The sequence below is a fragment of the Symphalangus syndactylus genome, chromosome 14, assembly GCF_028878055.3.
Source record: "Symphalangus syndactylus isolate Jambi chromosome 14, NHGRI_mSymSyn1-v2.1_pri, whole genome shotgun sequence".
Lineage (NCBI taxonomy): Eukaryota > Metazoa > Chordata > Mammalia > Primates > Hylobatidae > Symphalangus > Symphalangus syndactylus.
In genome coordinates, this window is record NC_072436.2 from 35469706 (window position 1) to 35488267 (window position 18562).

Consider the following 18562-nt stretch of genomic DNA (forward strand, 5'->3'; position numbering starts at 1 on the left):
CATGGGCCTTGTATGACCAGTACCATGCTCCTAACCATTAACCCGAGGCTCTATTTATGAAATACTCAATACTCCTTCAACTCACCTCTCAAACTGTGTCCCTGGTAAACATTTACTCATGCACGTACTCATGAATTTAACAAATGTACACTTATTTACTATATGTATTATGCGTATGTCAGACACAGGCTATTGCAGTCTACACCTACAGGACCTTATAATACAGCAGAGTAGCTAGCAGCCACTTACCCCTAAACTCCAAACAACCCACTATTCAAATGTTAAATTATATATTCATTTAATATTGACTTACAAGTGAAGTTTAATTAGCTGTTAAGTACCATATTTCATCAAATATAAAACACCATTGATTTTTAAGAAGTACTATCAATTACTGGTAAAAAAGAAAAAATGAGACGGGCGGATCACCTGAGGTCAGGAGTTTGAGACCAGCCTGACCAACATGGAGAAACCCCGTCTCTACTAAAAATACAAAATTAGCCAGGCATGGTGGCATGTGCCTGTAATGCCAGCTACTCGGGAGGCTGAGGCAGGAGAATTGCTTGAACCCGGGAGGTAGAGGATGCGGTGAGCTGAGACTGTGCCATTGCACTCCAGCCTGAGCAACAAGAGCAAAACTCTGTCTCAAAAAAGAAACATATATATCAATAATAAGACACATCCTAATGTAAGAAATGTTATAATGTAAAAACATGTGGGTCTATCGCGCCTGTAATCCCAGCACTTTGGGAGGCTGAGGCGGGTGGATCACGAGGTCAGGAGATCGAGACCATCCTGGCTAACACAGTGAAACCCCATCTCTACTAAAAATACAAAAAAATTAGCCAGGCGTGGTGGCGGGTGCCTGTAGTCCCAGCTACTCGGGAGGCTGAGGCAGGAGAACGGCTTGAACCTGGGAGGCGGAGCTTGCAGTGAGCCGAGATCACGCCACTGCACTCCAGCCTGGGTGACAGAGCGAGACTCCGTCTCAAAAAAAAAAATGTGGGTTATGGTATGCCAGTCCCTTGATGAAATGAAATTGTTGCCCTGTACTTAAGAGAAATTATTTTTAATATTCCCAATTACAATTCTATGTAAAAACAAATTTGATGTCAGAAAATCAAATCACTTTCTCATGGCTACATTGGTACATCTGAATCAAAGCTATTTTGTATTTCTGAAATAAAGATTTGGTTGTTAGATGCAGCGGCAACAGATACTAGTATCCACAACATCACTGTTGAGGATCTCCTTTTCCAAACTACACTTTAAATGCATCTCTGATTCTAAAAACAGGCCTACGCACTTGGCAAACACGGGGAAAAGGAATGCAACACCTTTGAGCAGGATAGTCACCTTCTCAACACATCACTGAGACTGCCAAAAAAAAAATCAGAGCTTCGAAAAAAGCTTAAGTTATCACATGGTACATGCTGGTGGAAAGGATACTGCAGAGTCAAAAGACCTGGGTGCTAGTATCACTTCCGATACTCGCTGGAAACTTTTAGGATTTCCTCATCTGCCGTACAAAGGTATGGGACCAATTGGGTTTTAAGGTTTACTTTCTGGCATTAAAATACCAAAATTCTGAGGTTCAAAACTACTGGCTCTTATTCCCTATTTATTCTAAAAGATTCAAGTTACAGAAACTACTGACTAGTTTTAAAAAGGCCTTGCATTACTTTATGCTTCTCTTAAAACTTCACTATTTCAACTTCAAGGGTGCTTATGAAATCCTTAAACTTTCTCATGGAAGAAATCTTTCTCATTTTTCATTGTATTTTCTCTCACCACTTCAACTGGATCTTTTTCCTTTTTTCTCTTTTTTTGAGACAGAGTCTCACTCTGTCGCCCAGGCTGAAGTACAGTGGCAAGATCTCGGCTCACTGCAAGCTCCACCTCCCAGGTTCAAGCAATTCTCCTGCCTCAGCCTCCCGAGTAGCTGTGATTACAGTCGCCTGCCACCACACGCGGCTAATTTTTGTATTTTTAATAGAGACGGGGTTTCACCATCTTGGCCAGGCTGGTCTTGAACTCCTGACCTTGTGATTCACCCGCCTCAGCCTCCCAAAGTGCTGGGATTACAGGCATGAGCCACCGTGCCAGGCCACTTTTCCTTTTTTCATAAGCTATAAAACAGGGCTCTGGGAGGCATCTACCAGTGTTCACTTGAGTTTTTTCTGTTGCTGTTAACTCTAATCAATATTGCAACACTATGACCTTCAGCAAGTAATGTACCATAAGTTGAAACTTAACACAGGGAACAAAATTCCCTAACATCTGTAGCTCTATTAGCTTCACAGACTAAATAATTTCTGGCCCCTTTAAAAAAAAAAGTTTGCAAGGTGATGTTGTAGCGGCTATTTTTCTAGTGGGAGTGAAAATGGGCTCGGAAATGTGGCATGGGAAAGAGGAGTTAAGAGTTTTGTGAATTCAGGGGTGTTTACACATTAAGCATTGTTGTCTGTAACCCCTCTTAATATAGAATACATCTTGGTTTAGATCTCAGACCCTTAATAACAAGTTAATCACATGACTTGAATAGTTCAAGCCCACTCCAGTAACAAAACTAAACCAGATGGTCACTCTAGGGCCAAATGATCCTGGGAGTCTAGGAAGAACAAACTTCCATTTCTGTGGGAAGAGGATTGAGAGTACTGCTAAGGGTGGAGTAAGGAACTAGATCTTTTAGACACTCTTCCTTTATTCTCTAGATTTTTCTAGACAGCAGATCTAACTAAGGCTAGTATCTTTCAGAACCTCAGACTAGCAAGACCACAGAAGCAAAAGACACAGGTGGGCAACTTCTTCCTGGGGTTTCCCACCACAGTGGCTGTCCTGCACATCTGATCTTCTACATTCTAACCCACTATCTATTCAAATTAAGCTGGTTTAAAACCATATCCAATATACTTCATTCTTGGTGCTCAAACTCTATTGACCTGAGTGATTACTGGGGATAATGAATTCTTTTTGTCCTTCTGCCTACAACACTCTCAAGAATCTCCAGAAAGCTTTACCAAACAAACCAACTATTTCATACTTGCTAACGTTATCTAGCCAGACCTTTGTCCTCAAGTGATTGGCAACTAAGTGTTAGCTACTGAGTGCACACTCATCAATGTACACTTTTAGAATGTAATCTTCTCAAGAATGGAATTAAGTCTCATAAAATATTCAGTACAAGCAGAATTAAGAGCAAAGCGGAAAAAGAAAACTAACTTTGAGTGTTTATTACATAAGAGATGCTTTATATAAATTGCTCCACTTATTCTGCAGTGAACCCAGATCATCCTGTACAACATCATTGCTAAAATGCACATTTTTTTTCACTTTTTAAAAAACCAAGATACATGTGACAACCACTGGTGTGTCACAATTTTAATAAGCAATCGTTTTTCATTGTTAGTGGTAAACAAAATAATGGTCCACCTTACAAGTGATGGTGCTTCAGGCCCCTTAAAATGTGTTAATATTTTCATGTGATTGGAAACATTGAAAAACGGATTAAGAAAAGTGTCCAGGGTTATTACACAGACAGAAAAGGGACTAGCCAGACTTCAAACCCTGATGTGGCTGATTCCAAAGTTTCTTTCTACTATAACCTACCTGACAAGCACAGAGACTTTGAATATGGCAATAATTTTCCATAGTCAGCGTGTCTCAAAGACTAGCAACCTTGGGTGCTAAGTTTTCGGGAACTGATGTGTCCACAAACCGCCTGATGGAGACACTGCAAATAAGCTGGTTTAGGTCCCAGCCAACCATAAGCTTCTAGGAGTCTATGCGGCTATGCCGACCCACTCTGTGTACAGAAACCATCTTTCCCCTGACATACAATCCTGCAGAGGGGGAATTCGAAGTGCAGGACCTTGCCGTACTACGGTCAGCCTCATCCCCCAACTTCCTACTGAGACACTCTTCCCCTACCTCTCAACCCAGACCCTTACCTTCCCCACCAAGTTCACCTTGGACCTCTTCACCCCCAACTCCAAATAAGGCCAGTCTAGACGCCACCCCCACCCTGTCACTTGCCACCGCGGGCCCGAGAGCAAGCTTCCAAATTTGCAGGGCTCCCAGACCCGAATCCTGGCTCAGCCACCCAATATCCCCATCTGCCAGCGGCCTAAGTCATGCCCCCCGCCCCACGTATCCAGCAAAGCTCCTTCCACCGTAGGGGTCCCCAACTCGAAGCCGGAATCCCAAGCGGCTCCCAGGCCCCCGCCGAGGTCCAGCCCTGAGGGCCCAGCCGCGGCCTGGGCCAGGACGTTGGGTCGGGCGGGGCCAAGAACCCGCGGGCGCCAGGAAGACAGTACTGGCGGGACTCACGGAGGAAGCTGCGCGACAGGAGACGGGCGGCGGCGAGGCCGCTGCTGCCTGAGACCATGGTAGCGATGTCAGCGGCAGCGGCAAGGGTTGCGGTCATCCGCCAATGACACTCCCAGGCCCCCGGGGACCTCACAGGGGCAGAGGCCGGAGGAGGCGGAGGGTGGCCACAGCAGTCGCCTGAACAAATTTCCCTTTACAGAGGATTCTTCACGGAACAGCGGGAATGGCAGGTGAAGACAAAGAGGCATCCTATCGGAGAGGCAGATAATAGCTCGGCTCCTTCCTAGAAGTGTGGGTTTGATTAACATTAATTATAACAGCAGCTGAGGGAAAACCCCACGCGAGACTGGCCGGCGCATGGCATTGTGGGCAATGTAGTCTAACGGCTGCGACTGGCTCGTAGCTTTTGAGTGAGGCTGCGGGAAGGGAGCGAGGGGAGAGCGGCAGTGAAACCGGGGAGACAAGGGACTTGAAGACTAGGAGGGAAGAAACAGCGAGGTGAGGTGCGAAGAGCAGTGCCAGAACTTTTTATCCCAGGCCCATCTCCTCCCCCCTTCGTTTTCCTCGTTTGCTATTAGAGAATAATATTTCTCACCGCGTACCTGTGCCTGGACCCGGAAGGGTTGCCGTTGGGGACGGGAATTCGAACTGGCACTGGTGGCCTGTGAAGGGAAAGACGTGATGAGAAAGACTAAAACCTATCTTACTGACAGTTAATTTCTTGGAATGTGAATTTTTTAGTTAAATAATCATGCAGTCTTTGACTAGCACTAAGTGCGTGAGTGTTTATTCCCTGGGGATCCTAAGAGCTGAAATTCGGGGTCAAATGTGACTTTGCTCCCTGATTGGACAAACAGTTCCCTCTTCTGTAACAGCTTTAGAAGGAGCCTCGGAGAGTCCGAGTCAAAAGGTAAACGAGATGAAGTAATCTGCGTCTCTGCCGAAAATCGTGCTCCTGAGATTCCTCATCAGAATTGTCAATAAAATTGCAATCCTAATTTACTTAGGTAGTCATTATAATTGGCACTGAGCTGTGGGATGGATGAGTGGGATTACCGGAGGAGATTGCCCAATACTTCCTTTATGATCCAAATATTGTCATTATCAGGTTGGACTTCACTGCACATAAACTCCTCCCTCATGGATCATGTTCTTGTGATAATTAAATTCCTCAGAGTAAAATAGTATCAGTGGTTTCCAGATATATCCATTATAACAAATTGGACATTTTTATAGCAAATAAATAGAAAAATCCCTTGCTATTTTAAATAGCAAAATTCTTCCTGAGCTGTCGCTTGATAAGTTATATGTTTAGTTTCATTTAATTGATAAAATGCATGATGACAAAAATATAATTTCAGTACACTTTTAATGAAAATTTGTATTTCCATGAAGATGGGGATTTTCATTTGTTTTGTATCCTGAAGTATCCCCAGCACCTAGAACAATGCCTTACACAAATAACTCATTGTTGAATTGAATTGATATATATAGGAGAAATAGTAGTATATGGATTATTTTTTGGATCCACAGGCAATGTTTGATGGACTTTAGGATATTTCAACCTCTTGTAATAACTGCACCCCCGTGGCAGACCAGGTCTCACTAACGCAGGCCTCCATAACAATGTTTCAGTACTGACTGAGTGGTTAAGTTAAATATTAAAAACCAGTGCCCTTATACAAAGGCTGGGATGTAACAAAAGCCCACCAAGGGTTTTGCCTAGGCCTTTCCTGGGCCTTAAAGCATGACAAATTAATGAAGGAATTCTTAATAGGACCCATTTAGGATTAAACAAGTTTTATTGGGGGTCTGAAGAAACTCCCCAAGCCTCCACAAACAAGTTTATTGGAGGTCTGAAGGAACTCTCCAAACCTCTGTGATTTAGCAGGGGACAAGATAAGGGTAATTACCCCAGCACCTAAACCCATGTAGATTAAGTAAATTTACTGAAGCTTCAGAGGAAGGTCTTCAGTACTCAGACCTTAGTTATAGATTAAAAGAAGTTAATCACTTATGTCTTTAGGTAAATGCACACTTACACATAAACATATAGCTTAGAAGGTACATAAGCTCTGGAAAACTGTAATTTTGAGTTGGTCTGGTGATAATTTCCAGGCCTTCTCCCTGTAACCGGTTGCAGAAATAAAAACTCTCTTCCTCCTCAGTTCATCTACATCTCATTATTGGGCCACAGAAAATAGCAGCCCAACCCTCAGTTTGGTCCGGGAACACCCCTACCTCAATTCTGTAGCTCATAGGTAGGGGACAACTACACTAGTCAATACCATACCACTCATCTTTATATGCAGATTGAGTTTGGGAATCAGACAGGTCTGGGTTCAAATTCCAACTCTGCCACTGGCAACGTGACCTCTGGGTTTCAGGTTTTATTACTGAGATGGGTATGAAACTCCCTATTTCATAAGAGTGTTGTGAACATTTAATACATTTAGTATATAAAGCTACTATAATGTTGTGAATATTTAATACATTTAGTATATTTGGTATCACCTTGTACCAAATATTCAATAATGGTAGTTATTATCACTAAAGAACTGTCTTTTTTACATGGCAGGATCATGTTTTAAAGGTTTTAACTAAAGTAAGTAAGCAAATTAGAATAGGATATTTCTATTTGTCTCAAAACTTTGTCTAAAGCTCTAAAGCTGAAGACAACAAGCCTTACCTCCACATCCATAAGGAGGGCATCTAGGAGCTACTTCTCTCTGAAGTTTGATAGGAGGTGGCCAAACTTGTCTTTGAATTATCACCCCCACATCCCAGCGGCTCAGATAAGCAAAAGACTAGAATTCATTGTATGAGGGTGTGAAAGGAAAATAAATCTCGGGACCCCAAAGTCATCAAGCCAAGAGAAAAGTCCAGCTGGGAACTGCATGAGGCAAACCTACCTCCCATTTTATTCCTAAATAATATGGCTACAAAGATAATAAGCTACATACCTCCCTCACAATTTGCCCACAGGAAATTTGTTGTGGATAAAGGACAGGCAGAACTCAGACATCCCTCTGAAGCTCACCTGAGACAGATGCATATCTCATTGCTCCCTCTGCCCTATTGTTTATGTAAAAATGCTGATTCACTGAGCCAGACTAAATTGTGTATTCATTGGAAGGCTGATCAAGGACTCAAAAGAATGCAACCTTTTGTCTCTTATCTACTTCTTACCAGGAAGTCCCTGCCTTACTGGATGGACCAATGTACATCTTACAAATATTGATTGATATGTCATGCCTTCCTAAAATGTATAAAAGCAAGCTGTCCCCCCAACCACCTTGGGCACCTGTCGTCCAGACTTCCTGAGTCACGGGTGCATCCTTAACCTTGGCAAAATAAATTTTCTAAATTGACTGAGACCTGTCTCAGATATTTTGGATTAACAAGGGGATTGATGCTTCTAAGTCTAGAGTTGGCAGTTTAATGTTCTTGTTTCCTTCCACTCCCAGCCAAGTTTGTGGGTGAGGGCTTCTTACCAAAACATTACTGGTATTAAATCTCAGGATAAATCCCTACAGAACCGCAGAAATTCATGAGCCCACCTTAGTTAGCTAGATAGGTCTTGGTCAGAGAATGCTTGAGGAAACTTGAATTTGGAAGGCAGGCCTAACTGTTAAGGCTGTGTCTGCCTCCTTCCTAGAGAATTGCAACGGCAGGAAGCTAGCTGGAGCAGTCCTCATCAGCAGGCAGGGCAATATTTGGTGTATCAAGATGTTGTTAATATTCCTGTGAGTAAAATGCATGCCAAGAAAGAAAGTTGAACTTCCCCCTAAGAGACATGCCATCCTCTGAGGCAAGGAACTCTAGCATAAAACTGTACAAAACCCCCAGATGGAGGAGGAAGGCAGGAAGAGTTACAAGGAGGCCAGCCAAAGAGTACCTAACTCACATCAGGATACTGTGCAGGGGAGTGGGAGAGGAGTTTCTGAAAAATCCATGAAGTGCTCAGAAAGTGCCAGCATTCCAAAGAGAGAATAGAACATCAGGAGAGAACTACAAATAACACCATCTAAGAGTTTGTATGCAAACTAAACCCCACCACTGCAGGAACATACAGCAATGGTGGGAAGGGAGGAGGAGTAAAAGAAGAGGGAGAAACAGACCTCAGCCCCTTCCTTCCCAGCTGCAGGTTGTGGAGCCACAGATCATGCCAGACCTGGGAGGGAGGGAGGAGCTTTAAATTAGGTATAAGTTTGAAGTTTTTAATTGGATTGGATGGAACCTTTAGTTGTTGGTTTTTGAAATAGGTAATTTATTACCATGGATCAAAATTCAAAAGGTACAATAAATATTAAAATATAAGCAGTGAGAAATCTTCTAGTCTCCCCACCACCCGGTTCTCCCAAGGGGAAGCCAGTACTATCCAGTTTCTTGTGTATCCTTCCAGAGCTTTTTTTGTGTGTGTATTCAAGCATATACATATATCCATTCCCCCTGCCCCACCCTTCCATGTTCTCACTAATGTGTGAATAAACAGGGACAATTAGAGATATGTGCTGAGTCAGGAGACTCAGCAGTCTGGGTGGCTGGTGTCTAGAGTAGCACCTCCAGGGAGTATCTTTTCTGCAACCAAGAATCTTGACAAAACTGAGCTAAGTAATGAGTTTCAGTCTGTTGGAGCAAAGTCTCTCATTTGCATTTTTTTCATTTGCATTGTTTTTAATGAAATAAATTCATTAGAGTCCCTCGTGTAGAATCCAGTCAGAGCAGAAAGGAGAAGAGTTGACCAAGATTTGGAGTTTTCTGCCTATTCGATAAATTTTGGCTCTTTATGTTGAAAAGCAATTATAGTTCTATATCTTTCCTTGATTTTATGTGACCCCCCCATTCTACCAGAATGTCAGATTCTTTTCCTTTCACCAGAGTTTTGTCTAAATTCCTGGAGTGATGCTAGGGTGAGGTGGATGTAGTGTAAGGAGTATTTTGTCTTCTGTCTGTGCCGGCATCTCCTGATACATACATCCTTCGATCTGGTCCTTAGTTGTGGTCCAAGCTACTGCTGCATCATCATTTACTCCTACTTTGAAGGCCTGTTTTGCTCTGGTTCTGTCAGCTATCTCTGGGGTCTTCTCAGGCATATGAGAACCTTTCAGCCTCCGTGGGCTACAAGAAACATCCCCGCTCGCCAAAACTTAACATTTAGCTGCATCTTGCCACCAGTTTGCATCCTTGCTCTGACATGCACTCTTGCTTGTCTGGCTCTGTCTCTCCTACTCCCCAAGAAGTTCCAGCTTTGTGGACTTGTTACAAGACAATGGTCATGATCCAGATCCCAAGAGAGGGTTCTTAGATCTCATGCAAGAAAGAATTCAGGGCGAGTCCACAGTGCAAAGTGAAAGCAAGTTTATTAAGAAAGTAAAGGAATAAAAGAATGGCTACTCCATAAACAGAGCAGCCCCGAGGGCTGCTGGTTGCCCATTTTTATGGTTATTTCTTCATGATATGCTAAACAAGGGATAGATTATTCATATCTCCCCTTTTTAGACCATATAGGGTAACTTCCTGATGTTGCCGTGGCATTTGTAAACTGACATGGCACTGGTGGGAGTGTAGTAGTGAGAATGACCAGAGGTCACTCTGGTCGCCATTTTGGTTTTGGTGGGTTTTGGCTAGATCCTTTACTGCAAACTGATCAGCAAGGCCTTTATGACCTGTATTTTGTGCTGACCTCCTATCTCATCCTGTAACTTAGAATGCCTTAACTGTCTGGGAGTGCAGCACAGTAGGTTTCAGCCTCATTTTACCCAGCTCTTATTTAAGATGGAATTGCTCTGGTTCACACGCCTCTGACATTCCCCCCCACCCCCGCTTTTATAAGAGAACTCTTAATCCTAAGGGTTGTAGAGGGGCAAAGATCCGTATTCTCTAACTTCTTAAGGCTGAATGAGGCGATGATATTCCTGCCTAACTATGAGGGTCTCTTGCATTCAAGGTAGAGAGGAGCTCAGTGAGAAAGCCTCAGTGTGGTAAGGTCCATTCATAATGCTTGAGTTTTGACAAAAGGTGATATCTGGAAGATTAGTAAGTGTTTAATTTAAGAAAACATTCAGGCCAGGCGTGGTGGCTCACACCTGTAATCCCAGCACTTTGGGAGGCCGAGGTGGGGAGATCACAAGGTCAGGAGATCGAGACCATCCTGGCTAACACGGTGAAATCCCGTCTCTACTAAAAATACAAAAAATTAGCCGGGTGTGGTGGTGGGCACCTGTAGTCCCAGCTACTTGGGAGACTGAGGCAGGAGAATGGCGTGAACCCGGGAGGCAGAGCTTGCAGTGAGCCGAGATTGTGCCACTGCACTCCAGCCTAGGTGACAGAGTGAGACTCCATCTCAAAAAAAAAAAAAAAAAAAAAACAACAACAAAAAACATTCAGTAAGCTTGTCCTGTATTCCCACACAAAGAGTATAACAGCAATATATTCCAAAAGGGTAAACAAGTAAAGTTATTCCAAGAAAACTAAATTAGAAAGCTTTCCATGAACTGGGCAATTGAATTGTTGGAACCAAGCTGATACGGGGTTGCTAGATGATTCCAATATGTGCCCAGGATTAGAGTATTGATCCAGATGTTTACATTACCCAACTCTCTTGTTTCTTCTGAGTAGCAGTCAGAGATTACTAGTTGTTTCACAGGAATAAGCAGGGTTAGCCTAAATTGCAGAGACAAACTTAAAAACAATTGATAAGACTAGAATCTAATAATTCCAATTTTTACTAAAGACAAAGCATGGTAAGACCAATTTGTTTTATTATACTTGGCCTGATTATTTGTATAAAGTACAGCAAGAATAATTATTTTTCATGTAAGCTCTTTTTAAGTTGGCTTTGATGGAACTCTCTTCCATAGAACAATCTCAGATAAGACTTTTTTAAAGCCGAGCCCTGCCACAGGTTTGTATCCTCAAATACCTATGAGTTGGGTAAATTTCTGTCCTTTTGAGGTCCCAAGATAACCTGGGGCTCCTGGACCTGTGAGAACGTGGCATTCTTTACTTACCATTCTTTACTTAACTTCTTTACTTACAGGCCAGAAACCCTGTACAGGGACTGTGTAGGCAAGGTATGAGGCCAGTTCCCCAAGGGCTTTTATTGGCTCTACAAGTCAAGTTTGATTCCTTAAAGGAAAGCACACCATTCCAGTCAAAGCCTTGGTAAAATAATCAATTTCTCCAATTGTGTCCTGTTACAAAAGAAAACAGATTCTTATTGCACTTATGCAAATAACTATATTGCTATAAATTAAGAATACTCTCAGTTTCCAAATTTTGGAGAAATCAGGTAGAGAGAAACAAATATGCTGCAAATTTTGTTCACAGCAGCATTCTCTACTCAATTGCTAAAACCTGTAAATAGCTCAAAAAAAAAAGTTTCCTTGATTCTGAAAAGCAAAACAAAGGATCAGCAGCATTTTAAGCAAAGTTAAAAAGATTAGGCTTCTTCAGCTTAGTCCATGTAGTTAACTTCTGTTTGATAGTTATGAACATTATAGCTCTCTATGAGAGTTCTGAAAATGTTTTCCTCTATTCTGATGTCACAGTCTCCGGTTACCAGAAAACCTGCATTTAAGAATACCAGTGAGAGTTCTATAATTGATTATAAACCAACTTCTAAAGAGGATTAAAACAAGGTAACAATTGTTTGTGGATGACAAAACGTCTTAGGATAGCCACAGTTAAAAACACGATTGACAAAGAAATTTGGTTACCTCTGTGGCATACAATAATTCAAAACAACAATTGTAATCATTACTGATAATGTACACTAAGTCATATCAAAATTATAGGAGTTTCCCATAGTTTTGGAACACATATACCAATAACACATTTATACAAATACAGCCCAAAGAAAACCAAACACCATTTTACAAATTTTTGTTAAAGAGCAGATCATAAGCAGGTTTTTGCTCTAAGAAAAACCTGGTTTGCATTTATTCCAATGTTCAGTTTACCAAAAAACTGAATACCCCTTTAACTTTAGCCAGTGTGTTCACACAGAATCTCTTTTACAATTAATTTTTCACAAAACTTTCACAACTTGCTTAAATCTTCAGATTTATCCTAACTTAAAACAATCCTTTAATACTTTAATCTAGGCAAGAAAAATCCACATTCCCATGCCTTCTTACAATCTTTTTTTTTTTTTTTACCATAAACACATTTTACTTTTCTTACACATCTTACATGTAAAACTGTTTCTTCAAGAGTCTCAATTACATGTTACAATGTTAATGCTTAGCAACTTTTATTTTTGATGAAAACCTTGGCAAGTTCAAGAGCCTAGCCTAGGAGACAACAGGCGGAAGTGCAGATAAGAGCTGACTCCAGCATAGCTAGAAGGCTAACTCCACATGTCCCAAGGCCGTACCTTACTTAAGCAAGCAAGTTGTATAGTAAGAGTCATAGTGGCATTTTATGAGGCATTTAGGAGGTCTAACAACCTTTGAATTGTACAACATTTCTTGCATAAACCGTTTCATGACTTACACAGACCATCTGAGACATTCTTGGACTTTCTGACTTTCCCTAAACATCCCTCCTTTTAAACAACCAGTCATTTTACTTTAGGACAAGAATTTAACATATGAGATCCTTTCTTATATAAAATCTCTCTATTTATAATCTTTGTGTAGCTAGGGGGCATGGCTAATTCCACGTGTCCCCAGGCTGTATCTAGAATCTAATGGCTTTAAGGTAGGTAAATTGAACAATTTTTAAAAGTTAAAGTGGTGGTTTATGACCTTAAAGCATTTAGCAAACTTAATCTGACCTGCATAATTTAGACTGTTTTTATTTTATCAATAATTTTTAATAAATTGAACACTTTTTAAAAGTTAAAGAGGTGGTTTATATGACCTTAAAGCATTTAGCACACTTAATCTGACCTGCATAATTTAGACTAAATGTTTTTATTTTATCAATAATTTTTAAAGCTGTTTTTATTTCCCAAAGATTACTAAAGTTACCTGAACTAAAAAGCATTAGTTTTTATTTAACTTTCAAAATATTTAAGTGCTTATTTTTATTTAAGCCAATTAATTAGAACTCTTTTATATAAACATTACACATAACACATATATAGCTACACACAAAGAAGAAGATTACTACAGTAGTTGTAAGATTTTTCATTTGCAGGTTTTTAAGTTTCTTAATTGGATTACTAGCTTTAGGGTGGAGCCCTTGGAAGAACAGGGCCAGGAAAGGGTCTGTGGTGCCTCCTATTTATCCCAAGGAGTCCAGGCTGTTAGAGCTTGAGTATCTGTTTTTAACTAAACTGATTTTAACCATAGCACTCTTTAATAAAGCCCTTTTAGAATTTCTTATGCCAAATGGCTGATATTTCTGGCTTTTGAACTTTACCAAAGATAACCTCCCAGGTGCTTAGAGAAAAGAAAATTTAAGACAGTACAGGGAGGAGAAGAGAATAGACAAGGTCATGCATATATTAAACCAAAGATTACTTACTTCGTAGGTGGGGAATCAAACCTGGACTGCCACTGTGAAAGTGCAAAACCTTGGCTAGTGAGCTACAGCATGGGGCACTCTCCACTTCCTTTCCTAGAAGAAGTCTAGGGTCATTAATTTTGAGTTTGCAAAGGCTTTTAACTATTTAATATAATTTTTTAGAGCTAACTATGACATGAACCCTAAAATTTCTGTTCCCTGGAAGGCAGAGACCAAGAGAAAGTACCACCACATGGTTAAAAGGTCAAGCTTCCAAGGACATATAACGAGGTGGAGACTTCATCCAGTTTTTTTGTTTCAGGGACCTGCAGCCAAGTTTGTTACTGACCAGCTTGTTGGGTTGTCTTGAAAAGTGGGCTTACAGGTGTTCTAAGCCCAGGTTTTATCCTAAAGTACCCCTTGACACAGAAAAACAAATTCATAGCACAAAATATACCAGCTTAAGACTAGCCTTAGAATTCTTTTTCTCATTAATCAAAATTTTACAGAGGAGATAAACACTGATTTTTTTTCCCATTCATTCAACTGTTTGCACAGAGAGAGAGAAGCCAGAAATCTGACTGGTAAGAAATTCTTACCCTTTTGCCAGCATGCCAGGCTTCTGGGTTCCCTTTCCCTGAGTGTCCCTAGTGATCCGGCTTGCAGCACCATCACCCTGGGGGCCAAGCCACATCATAAAGGAAAATTATTTTTTTTGTTTCTGGCCAAAGCAAAATACATGTGATAAAACATAGACATTAGCCACTCTGCTTAGCACCCATTATCAAACTGGCAAGGCTTAAATTTGCCCCTAGATGGGCCCCGTCATCTTTAATCCAACCTCTGACTTGGAGTTTCAACATGTGGTCTCCGGGCAAGATGGTTGCCCTGAGTAACAGAAAAGATAGGAAAAGAAAAGTAGAGAAGTAAAGTATTGCCTGTGGCAGGGTGGGGAAGGTGAAGCGCTTAGGGAGCCCGGAGAAAATACCCACTCATTGCAGCTAACAATGAAAAGTACAGTTGGCCACTTGTCAGTAACAAAGGGATCTTTTCCAGCAGTCCCATCAGCTCTCAAATTTCTCCTTTTAGGGAGGAAAAAGCTCCCCATGTCCCACAATCCTGTACCTGCCTAACCCTGTCACCCACAGCCAACAGCAAAGCATGCAAGGCAGATTATTCCAAAGAGAATAGCATTTAACATCCTATAGTGCCAAACCTGTACTTAGCCAAGAGGTACTTTACCAAGTGGGGCCTGTAACCCCCTAAATCTTAGAAGGGACCCTAACCCTCGTAAGTTGGGCCTTTAACCCAAGGTTGGTCAAGCATCCTTGCCTTTTATTAAGAGGGGCCTCTAACCCTCTCTGTCTTAAGGAGAGACATTAACTCTCCTAAGTTGGGCCTCTAACCCAATCCCATTCTTTACCTGAGTATATGCACTCCACTTACCCAAAGTCAGCCAATCTGTGCATGCAGATGATTTTCCTATGAGTTGGGGGTCTCTTCAGTATCATCCCTTCCATGGTTTGCCAGAAATATGTTACAGGACACCAACACTTACCCAAAGGTAGCCATTGGGTCAGGCTTTCTGCACTATAGTCCCCTATGGGCTGCCAGAAATATGTTACAGGACAAAAGTCCCAATCCAGACCCCAAGAGAGGGTTCTTGGATCTTGCACGCAAAATAATTCAGGGCGAGTCCACAGTGCAAAGTGAAAGCAAGTTTATTAAGGAAGTAAAGGAATAAAAGAATGGCTCCTCCACAGACAGAGCAGCCCTGAGAGCTGCTGGTTGCCCATTTTTATGGTCATTTCTTGATGATATGCTAAACAAAGAGTGGGTTATTCATGATTCCCCTTTTTAGACCATATGGGGTAATGTCCTGACATCGCTATGGCATTTGTAAATTGTCATGGCGCTGGTGAGAGTGTAGCAGTGAGGACAATCAGAGTGACCTCTGGTCAGCTGGTTTTGGTATGTTTGGGCCAGCTCCTTTACTGCGACTTGTTTTATAGGCAAAGTCTTTATGACCTGTATTTTGTACTGACCTCCTGTCTCATCCTGTGACTTAGAATGCCTTAACCATCTGGGAATGCAGCCCAGTAGGTTTCAGCCTCATTTTACCTAGCTCCTATTTGTTGGGGTGATCAGACCCAACACCAGGTCGTGGGGGTGACGAAGTCCAGTGGAGTCAAAGGATTGAGAAAAAGACAGTTTGAGAGAGAAAGTGGGACCAGGGGGCCATCGCGATTGTGGAGGCTGCAAAGGCACCAACCTCTGGGAGCCACGCTATTTATTGGTAATCCAACAAAGAAACAGGTGATGAGAATGTGGGGGTCAAAAGGGCAGGCACATGATCTACAGCTGTGACACTTTAGCATTTATATGGAACATGTTCTGCTACTTGAGATAATGGGCATACAATTGATCTAGGAGCCTGGGAGGGCTAGAAGCAAGGAGCCAGCAAGTCTAGACACATTCCAGAGGACATTATGTCAGACGTGCAAGCCCTGCCTCACTTTTTTTCCCAACACTCAGCTTTTTCCCAACATGCTCCCCTTCTCTTTTTTTATAAAGGAGAAGGTATCATTATTACTATCATTATTACTAGCTATCATTATTACTAGCATAAAAGGTGGCCTCTTAATTGAGCAAGGCAATTGCAGGCTATGCAGCCCTTAATTGCTGGTTGGTGCTCCAGCTTCATTTTTCTTAGCCCTTATTCAAAATGGAGTCGCTCTGGTTTGAATGCTTCGCACATATCTCCCCTTTCCCTTTTACAAGAGGACCCTTAATCCTAGGAGTTGCAGAAGGATGAAAGTCCGTCTTCTGTAACTTCTTCATGCTGAATAGGGGTGATGATATTCCTACCTAACTATTAGGGTCCCTTGTATTCAGGGTAGAGAGGAGCTCAGTCAGAAGCATTGGTCTGTTAAGCATCGTGACTCCAGTCGGTCCTCATTCCATCTTTGCATTCAGATTCAACTGGCTCATACTGGGGAAACCCAGTCCATGGTTGGATCCATGGGTCCCTCCAGTCTCCCGTTCCATAGTTGTACACATCTTGAAGGCATCCACATGGTTCGTTCATCTCCTGCAAAAACACAAGCATACCGTCACCCCCACATTAGTAAATCTACTGAAACAGAAGCAAAAATTTTTGTGGCTGTAGCCGAGAGGCCACTGATAATGAGAAACAGGCCCCTTCTAACAGAAGGCACAGAGAAAGCAAATCAAGGCTTCTCAGACCTTCAATTCACACTGTACCTGTGGGTCCACTAGATGCTGTGGCTCATGATAGATCTTCAGATGTTTGGTGGGCACCCACACAGGCACCTGATTGTCACCTGGAGAGACACAAGCAAATCCTCTTCCCCATATAATTATCTTTCCTCTTTCCCAGCTCTTAGTATGTGCATCCCTCCACCATATATCTTGTCCAGCCTTTTTATTTTCCTTTTGTCCTGTCAGGTGTTGTTCTGCTGCAGTTATGGGTTGATCTTTTTGTAAATTTAAAAAAACTAATGTTAATAAAGCTAGATGCAATTGCATATATGGTGTTTTATATTCCTGGTCTCCTGCCTTCTGCTTGTGTATTTGAGTTTTTAAAGTACAATTAGCTCTTTCCACTATTGTGTGTCCTTGTGGGTTATATGGAATACCCATAGTATGGGCAATATTCCATTGTTGAAAGAATGTAGCCATGGCTTTACTACACTATCCTGGGCCATTATCAGTTTTTATTTTTTTCTGGGATTCCCAAAACACAAAAGCAAGATAAAAGATGTCTTTTAACATGAGCTGTAGCCTCCCCTGTTTGACATGTGGCCCAGATAAAATGTGAATAGGTATCTACTGAAACATGAACAAAGGAGAATTTTCCAAAAGCAAGAATATGTGTTACATCCATCTGCCAGAGGGAATTTGGAGATAAACCTTTAAGGTTAACTCCTGTTCCTTGATGTGGCGGACTTGGCAGGCAGAACAGTGTTGCACAATTTCTTTAGCTTGTTTCCATGATAGACCATATCTTTTCCTAAGGCCTGCAGCACTAAGATGGGTTAAAGAATGAAATGTTTGTGTATCAGCAAAAGCTGCAGACACCAATGCATCCGCCCTTTGATTAAGTTTAGTTAAAGGGCCAGAGAGGTTAGTATGTGCTCTCATGTGAGTGATATAGAATGATAAATGCCTTTGTTGTACTGCTTGCTGTAAAGAATGAAATAAAAGATTAAGTTGTTCATCAGTCACATTTCAAATTAAGGCACATTCAATATTTTGTGTGGCTTGCACTACATAGGCTGAATTGGAAACAATGTTTACTGGCTGTTTAAAAGTTAACACTGTTATCACAGCCATAAGTTCAGCCCTTTGAGCAGAAGCAAAGTCAGTTTGCAAAATTTGTTGAGGTCCTGCAAGTGAGGCTTTTCCATTACTAGATCCATCAGTAAAAAGAGTAATGGCCCCTTTGATAGGTGCTTTTTGAGTAATAGAAGGCAAAATCCAGGATGTTAATTTTAGAAACTGAAATATCTTAGATTTAGGATAATGATTACCAAGAATGCTGACAAAAACTGTCAAATTAATTTGCCATTCTTGGGAATTAACATAGGCTTGTTGAATTTGTTGTTTAGTTAATGGAACTATAACCTGATTTGGATCATATCCCATTAGCTTTGTTGTGCGCAGTCTTGCTTGTCCTACTAGCACAGCAATTTGATATAAGTACAGAGTGAACGTTTTGGTCGTATTGAGAGGTAGAAAAAGCCACTTAACCTGA

General features: G+C 41.5%; 2 protein-coding genes across 9 annotated transcripts in view; one reads left to right on the forward strand and one right to left on the reverse strand.

Moving 5' to 3' along the window:
* The window catches only part of SUCLG1 (succinate-CoA ligase GDP/ADP-forming subunit alpha), a 36227-nt gene extending 31778 nt beyond the window's left edge, over positions 1-4449 (reverse strand). For both annotated transcript variants that reach the window (XM_055243637.1, XM_063617589.1), the window contains exon 1: positions 4330-4449. In XM_055243637.1, coding sequence (XP_055099612.1) covers positions 4330-4426 — 97 coding nt within the window. In that variant the 5' untranslated portion in view covers positions 4427-4449. The remainder of the gene's footprint in view (positions 1-4329) is intronic.
* A 268-nt stretch (positions 4450-4717) lies between these two features.
* DNAH6 (dynein axonemal heavy chain 6) overlaps positions 4718-18562 on the forward strand; it is a 350848-nt gene continuing 337003 nt past the window's right edge. For 3 of the 7 annotated variants that reach the window (XM_055243630.2, XM_055243633.2, XM_063617552.1), the window contains exon 1: positions 4718-4827. The gene's annotated coding sequence lies outside the window, so the exon portion shown is untranslated. Of the gene's footprint in view, positions 4833-18562 lie in introns of all 7 variants that reach the window. The other 4 variants (XM_063617550.1, XM_063617549.1, XM_055243632.2 and 1 more) reach the window with 3 other exon arrangements.